Raw genomic sequence first — 17,762 nt, 5'->3', positions numbered from 1 at the left:
CCTGCCGTCACCAAGGGGCAGCATGGCCACCGGCCAGCCACCAAGTTGGCGTCGCAAGCTGCTCAGGAATGCATGAACCTGAACGTCTTATGGGGACCCCCGGCCGGGCCTAGACTGCAGAAGTACTACCTCCTCCTAGCTGTCACTGCACTCCGTGTACACTGTGATACTGCTGATGGAGTGCAATGCAAATTCTTTAGCTGAACATTTCATTGAAGTCTGAAGATGGCATGCATTCTGAATCCCTGGCTTCGATCAGAGAGTCAGACTCTCAGAGAGCCAGAAGCTGCTGCTGAAGTGAACAGATGAAGACGGCTTTACTCAACTCTGAAGGAATATTAACTGGAGTCTAGATAGATTTATTGCCCTCTCTCTCTATCTTTCTCTTTTTCTCCCAGTCTTCCTCTCACTGCATGCCATAAACCGGGGGTGTACCTGCAACTGCTACGGAACGTAGGGGAGAAAAAATGGCCTGGCCCGAAGGTTAACGGGTTGCTTCAACGCTTTGTGGCCACCCAACCTTGCAAGCGGACGAAGTAACCGAGCCCCATTTGCAACATTTGTCAATGCATAACGTGGCAGCTGATCAATCCAAGATCATTACAGGAGCATAATTAACCTCACGGCGACCACTACAGGAGCGATTCGCCCTGCAAATTAAGCGCCACATGTGGAGTGGTTAGCTGATCAATCCATGATCAGCAGCAGAATCACAAATCTAATCTTTACCCACGTAGCTCGCCTCTGCCAGATTGGCTGATATCCCTTTCTGAACCAAAAGATGTGCTTGCGACCTCGCAAGCCACTCATTGCATTCGAAGGAACGCTTGCTTTGCTTGCGACCTCGCAAGCCACTCATTGCATTCGATCTAGCAGACGATGGAGCCTCGATTAATTGTTCGAGATGACAAACGCATCGGTTTCATATTTCCACACGGATTTGACCATTGTTCACACTGTTTTTTTGTTTTGTTTCTTGCAGCAGTCGGTGGCGAAGGGCAGAGGCCATGTAGATTGTAGGCATGGAGACTTCATGCATGTACTCGATCGTAGCCGCAGGGGACACGTACGTATGCTGCAGAGGCAGCGTACGTACCTCCTCGTCTACGGTTCTACGAGTAAAAATACCAATAACATCGTCTCGTTGGCGCCGAGGTCGTCGTCAAAGGATATTCAAACCGTACCCAAATCCAGTCGGAAATACCTCAACTTCGAAAATATTTGTTCGTTCGTCGTCGGCACTCGGCACCGTACGACCGGCGTCACGGGACATCGACGTCGTCGGCAGCGGCGCGTGGTCGAGCTCTTTATCGCGTAGGCTCTGTTGATTTTTCACTGCTTGCAGCAATAATGAAGTTGCAATAGCCTCGATTGCTTTCTCCTCAGTAGAGGACAGAGCTACCTCTGAGATTGTTTGATTCGTTCTTAAACAAACCTGGCAAAGCTGCAAAAATTATATTCGTGTTCGCAGTGACCACTGTCCGTGTCGACAAACTACTCCAAATTTTGCATAGTTTTCTAGATTCTTTGTACGAAACTTGAGCCCGTCTGCTTGGCAGGTTGTACGTGTGACGCGATGCTCATGTTATCGGACTCGGACGTGCTACTGGTTAATACTCACTCCCGTGCTGAGAACAAAGGTTATTAAACGGTGAGCTTGGCAAATCATAAGCACCCTTTCACGGGATCCAATGACCGTCCGACAACATAGCCGGCTGGGACTAAAATACGTAAGTTTCAACAAACGTGTATGGCCCGAAGAATCTGCTTACGTGTTCAATGCGCCTGTCACGGGATAAAGGAACAACGGTGTAACCAAAATTAGCCCTATTAGATTATAATTATGATTTTAATGATTAATAATAATATAGTTATTTATGATTAACATGCTTGTTAAAAATACATGTTAGTAGGTCTCATGAATATAATACATCAAGAAGTCATTGTAGCCGAGACAAAGTTTAATTTAATTGAAAAAGTCTCAGAAATATTTACCCCGCCGAAAGGTCCGGTTCAGAGGAGTTGCACTTACCGAAGCATTATGCACAGACTGATAGTCTCACCGAATAGTCTGATGCTCTCTGTATTAAACTCACCAGAGTATTTCTGACAAAGGGGAGAAGACTGAGGATCTCACCGGATAGTTCGATGATCTGTATTGGGTAACACCGGAACATTTCTTGCAGAGAAGAATGCAAGTGTAGAAGACTGATATCAACCCAACGAAAGGTCCGATTCTTAGTTTGTACACATTGGAGTATAGCATCGAAGCATTTTTTACAGAGGCTACAATTGTTGAAGAATAAAGATCAATTCACCGCATAGTCTGGTAATCATAGAAATAGTTGCACCGGAGCATTTCCAAGAAAAAGAAGAGAATGTTCAACTCACTGGATGGTTTGGTGTGAATAGAATGAATACCGAATAAATGCACCAGGGTATTTTACATAGAGAGGCTACAAAGGCTCGGATAGCTAAAGATAACTCACCGAAAGGTCCGGTGATGTATTTGAAGGCACAGTGAAGTGTCCGGTATTCACAAAGACATTAAGTGAAGTTCCAATAGCTAGTTTCTGAGTTTATACTCACCGGATGATCTGGTGTTAGTACTACTATTCTTATCGGATCATCTGGTGTTAATAACTTTTCTAAACCATTGGGAAAACGGCTAAATGGCAGGTTTGAGGCTATAAATACCTCTCCACTTAGTCATTTGAATGCATGGCATGCTGCTAGAGTCTAGAGGAAGCTCATATACACTTGAGAAGATATTTAAGCCACCAAAGTGATTAAAGTGATCATCCAAGGTGATTAAGCATAAGATTAGATAGTGCTTAGTGCTTATAGACTTAGAGTGGGTTGTAACTAGGTGCTGCAGCTTGAAGAAGGGATTAAGGAGTGATCCTAACTTGTACCGAGTGGAACGTTGGCGCCTTAGAGTCTTGGTGACTCGTTGGCATCTTGGGCCTTGGTGGCTCAAGCTTGTTGACCCTTCGACTTGGTGTGGAGTGACGGCAAGACATGTATATGGGGACGCGGATACTCTTTCTTTGGTGGCTCAAGCTCCGAAGTGATCATGGTGGCAAGTGACGGGAAGAGAGGCTAGTGATGAGACCTTACCTTAGTGGCTTGGTGGCTTATCGTGCTTGAGACCTTGTTTTAGTGACTTGGTAGCTCAAAAGGTATGACCGGAAGATACTTGACAACCAGGTGTATATGCTTTGTGGAGCTTCAACGTGGATTAGGGGTGGTATTCTTGTCATCGATACCACAGAATAAAAATCCTTTATGCCAAGTTTGTCTCTTTACCTTATTTACGTATCTGTATTTACATACTTATAATTTATCTTGCTAGAGTAGGTTACAATCCTCTTGAGTAGAGTAGATACACTAGATAAATCCTAGAGCACATTTAGATAGAAATTGATATAGGTTTATCTTGTAAAGTTTGTGGAGCTAATTTATTTTAGCTTTCTAAGTGTCCTAATTCACCTCACTCTTAGGACGTCACCGTTCCTCACAATTAGAATCAGAACCTCATGCTCTTGATAGGCTTAACATCCTAGAGTTATAACGTCTGGGGTTGGGATGGATACCTATAGTACTCCATTTTTTGATGGAACAAACTTTTTCCGTTGAAAAATTCTAATGTCTTGTTATTTGTAAGCTAAGGGTTTAGATATTAGGACAGTCACCAAGAAAGAGATGACACCTCGCATCACCAATAAGGAGAGGCATTTAGATGCATTGGCGAAGAGTATTTTTTATCATCTTTAAATGTTGATACATTTAATCGTGTTTATTCTCTCACCAATGCATATGATATTTGGAATAGTCTTATTGAAATACATGAAGGCACAAAGGATATGCGCAATGAAAGAAATATCATGTCATTGTTACTAAGCTCAATAGCATCAAATAATTTGCCTATGAAAGTGCTAATGGTATGTACTCATGTTTGAATATTTTTGCCAATAAAATCAATAGGCTAGGTTTGACGCCAATTGTTGATCATCAAGTGATGAGAAGAATATTTCAAGCTCTTCTTCTAAAATACAAGTTGATAGTCTCCATCATCTACGACAACAACGATGTCAAGAAGATGACGCTAAGTCAAATGCTCGGCAAGATCACCACCCATAAAATAACCATGAACAAGGGGGTGAAAGGTTGTTCCTCATCCAACGCCAAGGAACTTGCTCTCACAAGCAAGTAAGCACCATGCCCACACATGAAGGCGAAGATGAGGAGGTAAGAGTAAGAGTCAAACTCAAGCGAAGATGATGGAGATGAAGATGAAGATAATGAGCAATGAAGATGATGTGCAAAGCGCATCAAGTGATGAAGAAATGAACCCTGAAGTCACCAAGCTCATCTCTCAAGTGGAGAAGAACATCAAGAAGATCAATACCAAGATTGATCATCGAATCTTAATGAAAGACTTGGTCAAAATAATTGGTTACATCAAGAAAGAGAAAAAGACCAAGAGCAAGAGGAAGACAAGGGAAAGAGTCAAAGCATTTGCAAGAATGAGAAGATGGGTGAGTGAAGATAAAGATTTAAGCTCAAGTGATGAGAGCTTCGTCATCCACTCCTTTAAGAGAAGCTCTTCCTCAAGATCGTCATCACACAAGCCATCATCACACAAGTGCCTTATGATCAAAGGTATAAAAAACGATGTAAGTGATGATGAATCCGATAAGGATTCTCCCTCCTATGATAAACTCTTTCATTTGATCAATGAGCAATAAATGGCCCTTAAGAAACAATTAAAAGAGCTCAAGAAATTCAATACACTTAATTATATTCATGCTACCTTTGTTTTTAATTATGAACAATTATTGAGAAAATTCAATTTGTTAAACGAGAAGTATGATGAGCTTAAGGCAAAATTTGAGTGCATTGAATCTCAATCTAAGACCCCTTTGAAGCAATCTACATCTCTATTTAATTTTAAACCTAAGGTAGATGCTTCTACTTCTTGCAATGATTTAATTAATATATCATGCTCACCCTTTACAACGAGATATGTGTTGAGAATATTCTTGTAGAACCATCAAATAAACACATTGCACAAGAAAATGATAAATTCAATCAAGAAATCTAAAAGCTCAATAAGGACTGGTAATATTAAAAAGCAAGAACTATATCTAACCTCCTCAATATAACCGTGCAACCATGATGAAGAAGCTTACGGAGAGGTCCACCGTGATATGCTTCAAATGTCATTAAGAAGGTCACAAGTCCTTTCAATACAAGCAAGTTAAGAAAGAGATCAATAAGAAGAAGAAAACAATAAACCTCTCTAACAAGACCTCCATCGAGCCCAAATACAAGATCAAGACTAAGAGCAACCACTATAAGCTCAAGAAGAAGAACAATTACAAAGTAGTTGCACATATGGTTGGGAGAAAGAATTGGAGGTGAAACTAACCTATTTATGTGCTCAAGGAAGTCATCACCAACATGAAGGGGTCCTAATCGGTTTGAGTTCCAAAGAAGACTTGAAACCCTATTTGGCTATGAGGATTTGGAGACTTAACTCACAAGGTAAAGTGAAAGTTCATCGAAGAAGCAAAGTACATAAGATTGAGCGTATTGATAAAGATCATGATCATCATATACCTAAATCCCCATTCAAAGATAAAAAAGGCAAAGGTAATGGAGCTAGATGCAAAATCTTTCAATTGTTGTAGCTCATTTGACTTGTCTAGGATTGCATATACTTATTTCAATTTATTACAATGCCTAGTGTAGATTTTCATATGGTAGGTTGCTTGTGCTTATCTCTAACTTATGAGCAACCACATGATTTAGGTCTATTACATAGCACTAGTTTCACAATTGGTATCTTTTATATGCTATGAAACAATCTATAGGGTACCCTTCCTATTGTTATTAATAACAAGTGCATATGTCTCGTAAGTATTTAAAACTTGTATGCACACATTTAGATGGAGTATATCCTATAGATTGTGATTTTGAGACTAACATGTATTGCTAGATCTATCTTTTATAATTTCATAGAGAAATCATCACGTCCCTGAAGATGCAATGCTTAAATACTTCAATTGGTATCAGTGTCAATTCATTTCTACATTAAAGCTACCTTCATGTATGATATGACTTAAACTCCATACATCTATTTATTATCTAGATGTGCATATATTATTATATTCCTACAAGTGGTATTCATAAGTGGGTCTTATTATATATATACACACATAAATAGGAAGTTTAGATTATATCATGTGATTTTCATAAATTATGATCCTTGTTTATCTTTTTTAATTGATATCAATGTCTCATATCCTTACAATTGGTATACATTTTTAATTAGTATCATTTTATATGGATCATGATTTATGAAGCTATCTCCCATGTGCTCTAACACTGTTCCTCGAGTTCAATATATGTTTGTAATCCATTTTGAGATTGTTAAAAAAAGGAGAGAAGTTCGATGACCAAAGCAAGAAGTAAGATACAAGATGTCTAAGAATGCTGAAGTTGACAAAGGGGAGAAGAAGAAGATACAAAAAGCAACATGAGGTACCTAGGTTGACAAAGGAGGAGAAGATCTTGCATGAGTCGATCAAGGGAGATAGTGGTAATGGAGAAAGGGAGATCTACAACAATAGGGGAACTAAATGGTAAGAACATGCATCCAAGCAATGTGGTAAGATTTTATGCTCTTTACAATTGATATAATTTATTATTTGTCACTTACTTTGGTTGTGTTGTCATCCATCACTAAAAAATAGAGATTGTAGCGAAAATGATCATATTAGATCATGATTGTGATTTTGATGATTAATAATAATATAGTTACTGAGACTAACATGTTTGTCAAGAATATATGTTAGTAGGTCTCATGGATGCAATACATCAAGAAGCCACCGTAGTCGGGACAAAGTTTGTTTGAATTGGAAAAATCTCAGGAAGATTTGCCCAACCGGAAGGTTCGGTGCAGAGGAGTTTGCACTCATCGGGGCATTGTGCACAGAGGCTGATAGCCTCACTGGATAGTTCCGTGCTCTGTGTGTTAAACTCACCGAAGTATTTATGACAAAGGGGAGAAGACTGAGGACCTCACCGGATAGTCCGATGATCTGCACTAGGTAACACCGGAGCATTTCTTGTAGAGAAGAATACAAATGCAGAAGACTGAAGATCAACCCACTGGAAGATTTGATGCTTGGTTTGTGCACACCGGAGCATTTCTTGAAGAGGCAACTGCAATTGATGAAGAATGAAGATCAACTCACTGTATAGTCTGGCTATCACAGACATTTCCAGGGAAAAGAATAGAAGGTTCAACTCACCGGATGGTCCAGCGTGAATAGAATGAACACGGGATGAATGCACCGGAGCATTTTACACAAAGAGGCTACAAAGGCTCGGATGACTAAAGATAACTCACCGGAAGGTCCGGTGATAGATTTGAAGGTGCACCGGAGTATCCGGTGTTCACAAAGGCATTGAATGGAGTTTCAACGGCTAGTTTATGAATTTGTACTCACTAGATGTTCCGGTGTTAATACTACTATTTTCAACGGATCATCCGGTGTTAATAGCTTTTCTAAGCCGTTGGGAAAACGACTAGTTGCCAGGTTTCAGGCTATAAATGCCCATCCACTTAGTTATTTGAAGGCGTGGCATGCTGTTGGAGTCTAGAGGAAGCTCATATACACTTGAGAAGATATCCAAGCTACCAAAGTACTTAAAGTAATTATCCAAGATGATTAAGCATAAGATTATAGAGTGTTTAGTGTTTATAGACCTAGAGTGAGTTGTAGCTGGGCGCTGTAGCTTGAAAAAGGTATCAAGAAGTGATCCTAGCTTGTACCAAGTGGTACATCGGCGCCATGCAGTATTGGTTACTCGCCGGCATCTTGGGTCTTGGTGGCTCAAGCTTGTTGACGCTCTAACTTGGCATTGAGCGGTGGCAAGACACGTGTACGGGGACACGGAGACCCTTGCCTTGGTGGCTCCGAGTGATCACGACGGCAAGTGATTGGAAGAGAGGCTAGTTGTGAGACCTTGCATTGATGCCTTGGTGGCTCATCGTGCTTGAGGTCTTATCTTGGTGACTTGGTAGCTCAAGAGCCATAACTGAAAGAGATTTGACGACCGGTAGCATATCCTTTGTAGAGTTCCAATGTGGATTAAGAGTGACATTCATATCATCGATACCATGGGATAAAAATCCCTTATGCCGAGTTTATCTTTCTATCTTATTTATGTTTCCGCATTTATATACTTGCAATTTATCTTATTAGAGTAGGGTGCAATACTCTTGAGCGGTAGAGTAGACACACTAGATTAAACTAGAGCACATTTAGATAGAAATTGATATAGGTTTACTTTGTGAAGTTTTTGGAACTAGTTTATTTAAGGTTTATAAATGTCCTAATTCACCCTCTTCTTAGAACCTCACCATTGCTCACAAATGGTATGAAACTTTGGATTGAAGGCAACGAGGAAAGGAAGGATAATTGGGTCAAATTTTGTATGAATCTATGCAATGATCTTTTCTTTCAAAAAATAAATATGCAATGATTGAGCCTGTCGATTGTAAGATTAAATCCAATTGTACAATGAATGAATCCCTCCATCCCTCACGCACACAAACACAACCACCACCCACCCTCGTCCACGCCAGCATGCCTCCATCCTGTCGGCTTTATTAATTGCGGTCAACCTGACATGTCCATTGCCTTCTCTCAATGTGGTTGCAGTATCACCCACACCTCTCGTTGGTTGGTCGAATTCACTGCCGCCAATAACCTCGGGTTGCCCAAATAACCCTTAGTTGCCTATTTGCCCTACTGTCCCCTAGCCCGACTCATGCCCATTGGCACCCCTAACCCTAACCAGGCTGACCCACCTTAAAATGCTCACTAGATAAAGGCTAATGTGGTGGTGGTACACGTAAGCCCATCTAATAGCGAGAAAATTTAACCAAAATTTTAGAAAATAAGTATTAGTGCTGCATCTATAACAAATCCATTTAGACCAGGACAGACACAAATTAGCCTAGCCGGAGTCACAAGTCACCAGGGCAGAGTCAAGGAGGGGCTAGGGGAGCCCGGGTGTCCCTATGTTTAATGATTTTTTCTATATATTACTAGATCTTTTCATACAAAATACAAATATTTTTTTATTTGACATCTACAATATTCAGTTCTTCCCATTTAGCTCCTGGTGATTTTTTTCTGCCTCCATCCGTGCAAGTCACAGCTCGCAACTGCAGCGGGCCCACACTTGGCACACCTCAACAACCCCGAAACCCGTCAAAGGTTACACCGTGGTCCCATAAACTCTGCACAGTAGCAAAGCCAGCTCTAGCTCGCCTGCACGCCGTTGTACCTCTCCAGTCAAAATTTCCTCGTACACTACTATTGTGCCCGTCAGCAGAGACTACCTAACAGTAATTAGTTGACACTCCACACACAGCTTCTTGTCAGGTTTAACTCGCGCCCGAGCCCATGCCCATCCGGCCGATTCCGGTCTACTTCCCACGGACGACGTCTCGGCCTCGCCCCGCAGCCACAAGCGCAAAGGCAGCACACAACCGCAGTGCCCAGCGCCTGCCGTCCCCCTCCCCCTCGGGCCCGGACGCGGACGGCTCGCTCGTGGCCTCCTGCCTCCCCTCCCCACTCGTCCACCCACCCGTCTATAAATACCCGCCTGCTCGCTGCAAGCTCAGAGCAAGCAAGCAGCACCACCGAGCCTCACCATCGAATCCTTGGTAGCGAGCTTGCTTCCCAGCAGATCGATTTGCTCCATCGGTCGATCAGCTAGCAGAGATGGCTGCTGCCTCCTCCACGTCGAGGACCAACTCGCGGGTGAACTACTCGAACGAGATCCACGACCTCTCCACCGTGCAGAGTGGCTCCATCCCCACCATGTACTACCCGGAGAAATCCCTGGCCGACATCTTCCCGCCTCACCTCCTCAAGAAGGTGAGTAGTAAACTCTCCACTTGACCGGCAACGGCGAAAAGGATCGAGAAAGCTAGCTAGGAACTGAGGCTGGTGCATGCATGCATATGGCAGGTGATCTCGGAGGTGGTGGCGACGTTCCTGCTGGTGTTCGTGACGTGCGGGGCGGCGTCCATCTACGGCGAGGACCTCAAGCGCATCTCGCAGCTGGGGCAGTCGGTCGTCGGGGGCCTTATCGTCACCGTCATGATCTATGCAACGGGCCACATCTCCGGCGCGCACATGAACCCCGCCGTCACGCTCTCCTTCGCCTGCTTCCGGCATTTCCCCTGGATTCAGGTATACGTCCAGAGAGACATGCCTCTTTTCATTTCTTCTTCTTTTCTCTGCTCTGTCTTGCTCGTTCTGCTACTGAGAGATCAGTGTTTAGCGTGTTGGCGTAATTTTTTTCCTGGCATCTCATAGGCTGGGTCTTCTTTTTCCTATCAATTGTTAATAGGAGTTTAGTAGAACTTAGTTGTCAATATGTTGTCATGGCCGTGCCGCCGTGTACCTAGGTTGGTGCCATCGCCTCAGTACTTCCCTGCGATTTACCTTTTTCGATAACACGCAATAGAGCTAGGTGTTTTTATATTAAAATAGAAATAAATGTTCGAAGTTTTACAACCCCTGCACGGGCACGAAATTACACAACCACGAAGTCAGAAAGCCTGCAGAAAGGAAACTAGTGTGGAAAAACGACTAGTGTCATGACCAGACTTTGTTACGATTTGAGGAGAAAAAAAAACTCTGGAGCCAAATTGATGTACCACGTTCATGTACCACATACGTCCTAGTGGGTCCTATTACTAGCTAGTACTATACAAACTACGTACTTTAGGAACATACAAAAAAGTCACTCGCGAAAAAAACCCTACAAATTAAAACTGTGCATCTGTTCTCCATGCTTTGGCCAACCTTTCCTAGTCAGGTGTCAGGTCAGTAGCATGCAGAGAAGCAGCCAAGCAAGCATAACTGGTCATATTATCCTTAAAAAAATAACTGGCATTATTGGCAACTATAATTTTTCTCAAATAATTGCATTATTGGCAACATGCCGAGCACGATAAGAGTAGACAATCTCAGATCGAGCCAAGCCGGTCTCCAATACAGAAAGAATATAGTTGATTCAGAGGACGGGACGGATAAGGCAACTTGTTGTTGAACTAATAATATATATTTTTATAATGGAAGCTTGAGATTATTAGGTTGATGTAACTAATAATCTAATGATTAGGGTATATGCCAACAGCTTGTCCTAAAATAACGAGGGGGTTTAACATTTTCATATCCTCCCTCCGTTTAAGAATATAAGACGTATTTTATTTTAAAAAAATCATTAAAAGTAAACTCGATCCTTAATTTCTCTTATAATATATTATTAAATGAACATCATATTAAAAATACTTATAGATATAAATATATTGAAACAAATTTTATATACTAAATATTCATATAATTTGATAAATTATCGTTCAAAACTTATAAATTTTGATTTTTTCAAAACAAAATATATCTTGAACAGAGGGAGTAGTTTTTAGAGCCATGTGTTGTTGCTCATGATCACCCGTAAGCGGTGACATGGTGTACCTGGCCGTGGTTGTTCACGTGTTGGCGCCGAGAGAGCTGGAGTAGCCAACTAGAACGGTGTGGCCAAGGCGTGTTCGGTCACAAATCGACCGTGCCGAGATAAAAAAAGGCACGAGAAAATATAATCCAGGGTGATTGGAACCTCGATCCCGCGGCAACGGCTCGCGTCGCATGCTTAGTTGCTTACAAAGTCGGCATGCATGTGCCATGGCATGCTCGGGCCGCGCTGCGCTCACGCGCCGAGAAGATTCCGATGTACCCAGCCAATCACGCGCGCACTGCACGCCGCTTTGCCCGACCGGAGGCCGGCCTGATTCGACAGGCAGGCGTACGTGGTGCGCGCCCATCACAAGCGGCCTTGCCTCGTTGGCCGGCGTCTCTCCGCGCGCGAGGCAGACGTGTGTTTGCGGCCGGGTGGTGCTCGCTGAAAAGCAAATTTTATAGTATTATATTAGAAAGATTTTTATAAGATTTTATCTATGTTATTAATTTTATGATTTAATGATTGGATTGGAGAGAAGTAGATTAACACGTGTTATCGTAACAGAGAGTGTGCTTTCGTATGGATGCAGTGGCCTGATGCGCGCGTGTTTGCGTTTTGTGCGTGTGCAGGTGCCGTTCTACTGGGCGGCGCAGTTCACGGGGGCGTTGTGCGCCGCGTTCGTGCTCAAGGCGGTGCTGCACCCGATCGAGGTGCTGGGCACGACCACGCCGACGGGGCCGCACTGGCATGCCCTCGTCATCGAGATCGTCGTCACCTTCAACATGATGTTCGTCACCTGCGCCGTCGCCACGGACTCCAGGGCGGTGAGTGCTGCTTCGTCCCCTGCAGTCTGCGCGCGCTGCTGCTCCCTCTGCGTTTCCTATCGCTGAATCTCGACTCTCGTACGCGGTTTGGTTCATTGCTCTGACGACGTGGTTTGGTTCATTGCTTTGGTTGCAGGTGGGTGAGTTGGCCGGGTTAGCAGTCGGTTCCGCGGTTTGCATTACATCCATCTTCGCAGGGTAAAGAATTGCTAATGACCAAACTAACCTTAGGAAGGACCCGAGCAGTACTGACTGGTTTGTTCACTCTCGCAACGAATTAAAACATGTTAGACTTTAATTTCCAAGAATTACGAGTAACTCTGAAGAAACAGCTTGATTAGTTTCTCCCGGGGAAAGCAATTTTCCAAGCTGATGACGTTCTTTGTTCGTGAGCCACATGGTTTGTTCCTCTAACATTTAACTGTTAATCAGGTTCAGCGAACCCAGACAGCTCTGGCCGTTATCTGTTTCTTTAGGTAGCTTATGAAAAAGAGAACGTACAGAAACGACAACACTACACTGATGGCATACCTAATTCACTACATTCCTTACAAAGTATTCTTTCCCACCCTCTAGCTTTGACCCTATGACATGCATGATAGACAACAGCAGGCCATGTAGGACGGACACGTAATGTTAGCCCTTAGCCACGTAGGATCACATAAATGACCTGTTGACTCATGTAAGCTAAGACGCGGGGAAACGAGTGGCATTTGCAGGCCTGTGTCCGGCGGATCGATGAACCCGGCGAGGACGCTGGCGCCGGCGGTGGCCAGCAACGTCTACACGGGCCTCTGGATCTACTTCTTCGGCCCCGTCATCGGAACGCTCTCCGGCGCCTGGGTCTACACCTACATCCGCTTTGATGAGGCCCCCGCTGCCAAGGACGAGCCCCAGAGGCTCTCCTCCTTCAAGCTCCGCCGCATGCAGAGCCAGTCCCTCGCCGCAGACGAATTCGACGCCGTCTAGGGTTCCGACTGGCCCGGCCGGTGCATGCACTCATGCACGCCTCACCCTTCGTGCGTGCGTGCGTGCGTGCATGCATTCATGTGTAGTGTGTACCACTGTACCTGTATGGACGTGCACGCGCAATGCGTGTACGTGCGAGCGGTACTAGTCCAAAGTATGTACCACGTGTGTGTACGTGTACGGTGTACTTGTGTGCTCGCTCTGTTCAAGACTTCAGAGTGGGAGAGAACTCGAGCTGCGTGTATGTATTCTTCTCCCTGCGCCAACGTGCCTACGTACGTAAGCCTCGTTGACCTGCGGAGTAGTATATTTTTTATACTCTCTCTTATCATAAATACATATCATTTTAAATAATATGGTGTTCCATGCATAGATTTGATTACTATTTTCTATAAGAATATATTTATTAAATTTGTGATATAATGGAACCATTTTTTAAGATAAATCTACATATATGATTTAAAATTTTCAAACTAAATATTTTGAAAGCTATTGTCATTCAACATTTTAAGAGTTTGACCAAACCCTTTTAAAACGGTATGTAATTATGATTACTTTTTATATTATCGCGCGCTGGGCTTTGTAATGCATCAGAGGTTGCAAAAGTAAGTAGATTGATGCAGCTGATGGGGCTTCTTCGCTTTTCTGTAAAACAAGTTGCAATAAATATATATACGAGTTGGCAAATCGTGGGCTCCACATGAATGGATTTACCTTTATGATTTTTTTACTACTTTATGTCCTTTTGTTTTTGTTTGGATCTCTTTAGAGTATTTGTGTTTGTACCTTATTTGGATGGCCGTTTGCTGTCTTGGTAGGCCAACGTAGGCTGCGTCATTTGGTGACGCATCACGCATGAATCAACGTGGGTTAGACTTGATGACTCCAGAATGACATGAAATAAAATTGATAAAGTTCCTTGCAAAGAAAATAAAATAAGAAAATGACTCCTTAGGAGTTCTTCAAGCTAATTTGTTGGTTGCAACTTTGCAGCGCATTGCACATGTCCATTATTAGGGAGAAATATGAGATTTTGTTGCTACAAAAGAGGATTGCAACAAGTAACTTTAGCATAGCAGTATGACTTTGGCATCTTTCACTATATGATTGTCAGGCACTGCTAGGAGTCCTCTCACTACAAGAACTTTGATATCATCAAATAACACTACATAAGAAACCAGCAAAAGAGACATCATATTTGTAACGGCTATTCAACATGCATCACTAATATCCTTATTGAACGCGTCACTAATGTCTCTTCTGATCAGGACCAGATATAGACCCGTCACTAATAAATAGTCATTAGTAACATGTCACAACTTGACCCGTCATTAATGACTAGGTCATCAGTGACGAGTCATCCTAGATCGGTTATTAGTGATGGATCAAATCACTAATAATAAGATCATCAGTAACGGATCGTTCTAAGCCAGTTATTAGTGACGGGTGGTCATATACCAGTCATGTCAACTTGTAATCCGTCCCTAATGATCAACTCCAGTCACTATTCCTAAATATTTTTTATTTTTATTTTATTTTTTCTCACCTTAGCAACACTAGAGTAGGAACCATTGTGCATTTCTGCTCAAGTTTGATGTAAGGTGTGATGGCTATGGACACAAACGCGTATTTCAAAAATATGTAGAAACTTTTTGGGGGCAAGGACTCAATATTCCAAGCCGTTTTGATCTCAAAAAATTCTCTGGACCCGACAAAAATCGCGGAGAAACGGATTTAACTTTTTTAGATATCCATAGAGTAAAACAAGTCAAAATCGGGGTTCATATGCAAAAGTTATACCTGTTTTACCGAATACACTCCGGGTCACCTATCAAATTATAACCCTCGACGAAATTTGGCAAAATTAGTCATTAGTAACTTTTCATGGTTACGACACATCGCTAATAACCTTTGGCAAAGAAAGTTAAAAGGATAAAATATTCGATTTCTATCACAACACGCGAGGAGGAAGTCGTGTGTTCAATTAACGCAAACTTGAAGATAATGTGAAAAAAAAGCGTGGCTTGGGTGAAAAAAATATTTTTTAACTTTTTTCAAAAATACGAAAAATATTCACCGGTCATTAGTGACGGGTCAAGATTACAACTCGTTACTAATGTTGAGTCAATAGTGACTAATAACTAAATATTAGTGATGAGTTACGGTTATGACCCGCCAATAATAATCTCATTAGTGACGGGTTACTAATGACTTATTATTAGTGACGTGGTAAGAGTGACAGATACTAGATCTGCTATTAATATTGGTTATCACTCGTCACTAATAACTTTTTTTTTCACATAGTGTGGATACATTTTGTCATAAAGAGTTTTCTATGTCAATAATTAAGCCGGTATCATACACATCGTCCACCGTCGCTAAATGTTCCTACGATGAAAAGTTTGTAAATAGTCACAAATCTTGGATGGTAAAAGCCCCGATACACAGAGGCATACTTCCACGGCTATGCCACGGTACCATAACCTACTCGGATCCCTTTAACATGAAATTAAGGTTGGTTCCACCGCCTAGATGTATGTCTACTTTCAAAAGTTTAAACCAAAACATATATGCATGGTGTGGTGAATCAGATTATTGCGGGTGGTTCTGCATTTCTTTCCCGGAGTTGCCTGGCGCCGTTACACATTACTAACAGTGGACCACGTGATCGCTAGATAGCCGCACTGCACTGCACTGCACTCTGCGCTGCACTGCACTCTGCGCTGCACAGCCGCCCAGCAAATCTTCCATCCACTGATGCCGCCCGGTCCCGGCCGACCCGACCGGAGGTACACCTGCCTGGCCCATGCATCACCACTCGTCCCCGACAACGAATGCGCATAGCCTATAGAGATGTCACAGGGGCATGCCAAGGTGCCGTCCACGGAACCCTCACTGTAACGCCGCGCGCGCGCAGGTCAATCACGCACACGCGAGCGAACAAGCCGTGCGCGCGCACCGGTCAAGTTGCAGATCGACGAGTGGCGGATGCTCGAGATTCGTTCGGACCGGCCCGCACGCACCTGAGTCACCTGACCAGACCAATGAGGCAATGGCGATACACAGGTGCGCATTTCTTTCTTTTTTTCCCCTGAAAAGAGTCGCAACTCACAACTGCACGTTTCCGAAAGGGAAAAGCACGGACCATCGACAGACCTTGCCACATTGAGAAGGGTGCCGATCATGGGTGTCCATCGGAGTCGAAGGGCTGCCGAAATGAGCGTGTTGGTCTCAAATTTCGCCGTGGTCACCCTCAGGTTTCAGGTCAGTGCACGCCGCAGGGGAAGGACGCCGCACCATGTGGGTCTCTCGTACGACCTACGGACCCAACAGCAACAGTTGCCGTGACAACGAGACCATGTATGCCTGTATGTATCAATGTATGCAGTGTCCACGTTTATCTTGTTTTAGGTCCTCCTAAACTTCATATGGCTGAAAACATCAAATCGACCATACATGTTGCTGGTGAGGTTCTATTTTAACCTCAAAATTTAATTAGTTAGCGAAGAAGAGACGGTGGCAGCGAATCCTCTAGATTGAGGTCAACGAGACAGGGGAGCACGACAAGGCGAGGTGAAGCAGGTAGAGGAAGAGATGAGCAGAGGAATAGGTAGATGCTAGTCATCACCTTTTTTTTAACGAATAGTAGAAGAGCTACCTACTTATATAAAAAGAAGAAGAGAATTAAGCTTAAATGGATGAACCACCAATACAACATGACCCCAACAAACACATTTGAGGTAACACCACACGTTTATCCATTTTTGAGACGGCAATAGTGTCCATTAGTCAAGCCCACTTTGGAATAATTAGCAGTGCTTCTTGTAATCCTGCTCTCCTACTCTTAGTGCGTGTACGTGTGGTTGCTGTCGCGTGTGTTGTGATGGTCCCAGAAGCTATGATGTGTGTAAGGAATGCATTCTAGATCGACCAATATCTGTTCTCTTCACCATTTTCTGGGTCTTTGAGGGTATCTACTGGCCTACTGCGCACCTAGGTCAAAATACATGACATTGCCAATACAATTGAAGTTCATTTATGCATTTAGCAGGGAAAAGACCCTAGCTCGTTTAGTAGAGAATGCCGTCAACCCGGGCTCCAACCAGGGTTCTCACTCTCTTCTACGTTGGCCACCAGGTCTAGCATACTCTTATAAAACAATTACTCCCTCCGTTTAGAAATAATAAGCATATTTTTTTAAAAAAATTAAATTTTGTATATTTTAATTAACATTTAGTCGAATTACAAGAACTAAGTAAGAGGCTCACACTAATAACGTGGCTAGTCTTACTGTAATATTTTATCACACTAATCTTTGTTAAAAAATAGTTTTTTAGTTTTTATGAGGTTAGTGTCATTTAGTTATAAAATAATAAAAATTAGAAAAAATAATTAGAGATTGAGGTCCAAATT

The 17,762-nt window shown here is 42.9% G+C and overlaps 1 protein-coding gene across 1 annotated transcript; it reads left to right on the top strand.

Annotated features, from left to right (window-relative positions):
- Positions 1-9,693: 9,693 nt before the first annotated feature.
- On the top strand, positions 9,694-13,703 carry LOC133926550 (aquaporin NIP2-2). Its single transcript, XM_062372538.1, has 5 exons — positions 9,694-9,965; positions 10,059-10,283; positions 12,186-12,380; positions 12,517-12,578; positions 13,100-13,703. The coding sequence occupies exons 1-5, from the start codon at positions 9,810-9,812 to the stop codon at positions 13,347-13,349; spliced, it is 888 nt and encodes a 295-aa protein (XP_062228522.1). The 5' UTR covers positions 9,694-9,809; the 3' UTR covers positions 13,350-13,703.
- Positions 13,704-17,762: the final 4,059 nt, after the last annotated feature.

This window comes from Phragmites australis, chromosome 8 (genome assembly GCF_958298935.1).
Source record: "Phragmites australis chromosome 8, lpPhrAust1.1, whole genome shotgun sequence".
NCBI lineage: Eukaryota > Viridiplantae > Streptophyta > Magnoliopsida > Poales > Poaceae > Phragmites > Phragmites australis.
The sequence above is the reverse complement of the archived record's forward strand: the minus strand, read 5'-3'. Positions and strand labels throughout refer to the sequence as shown.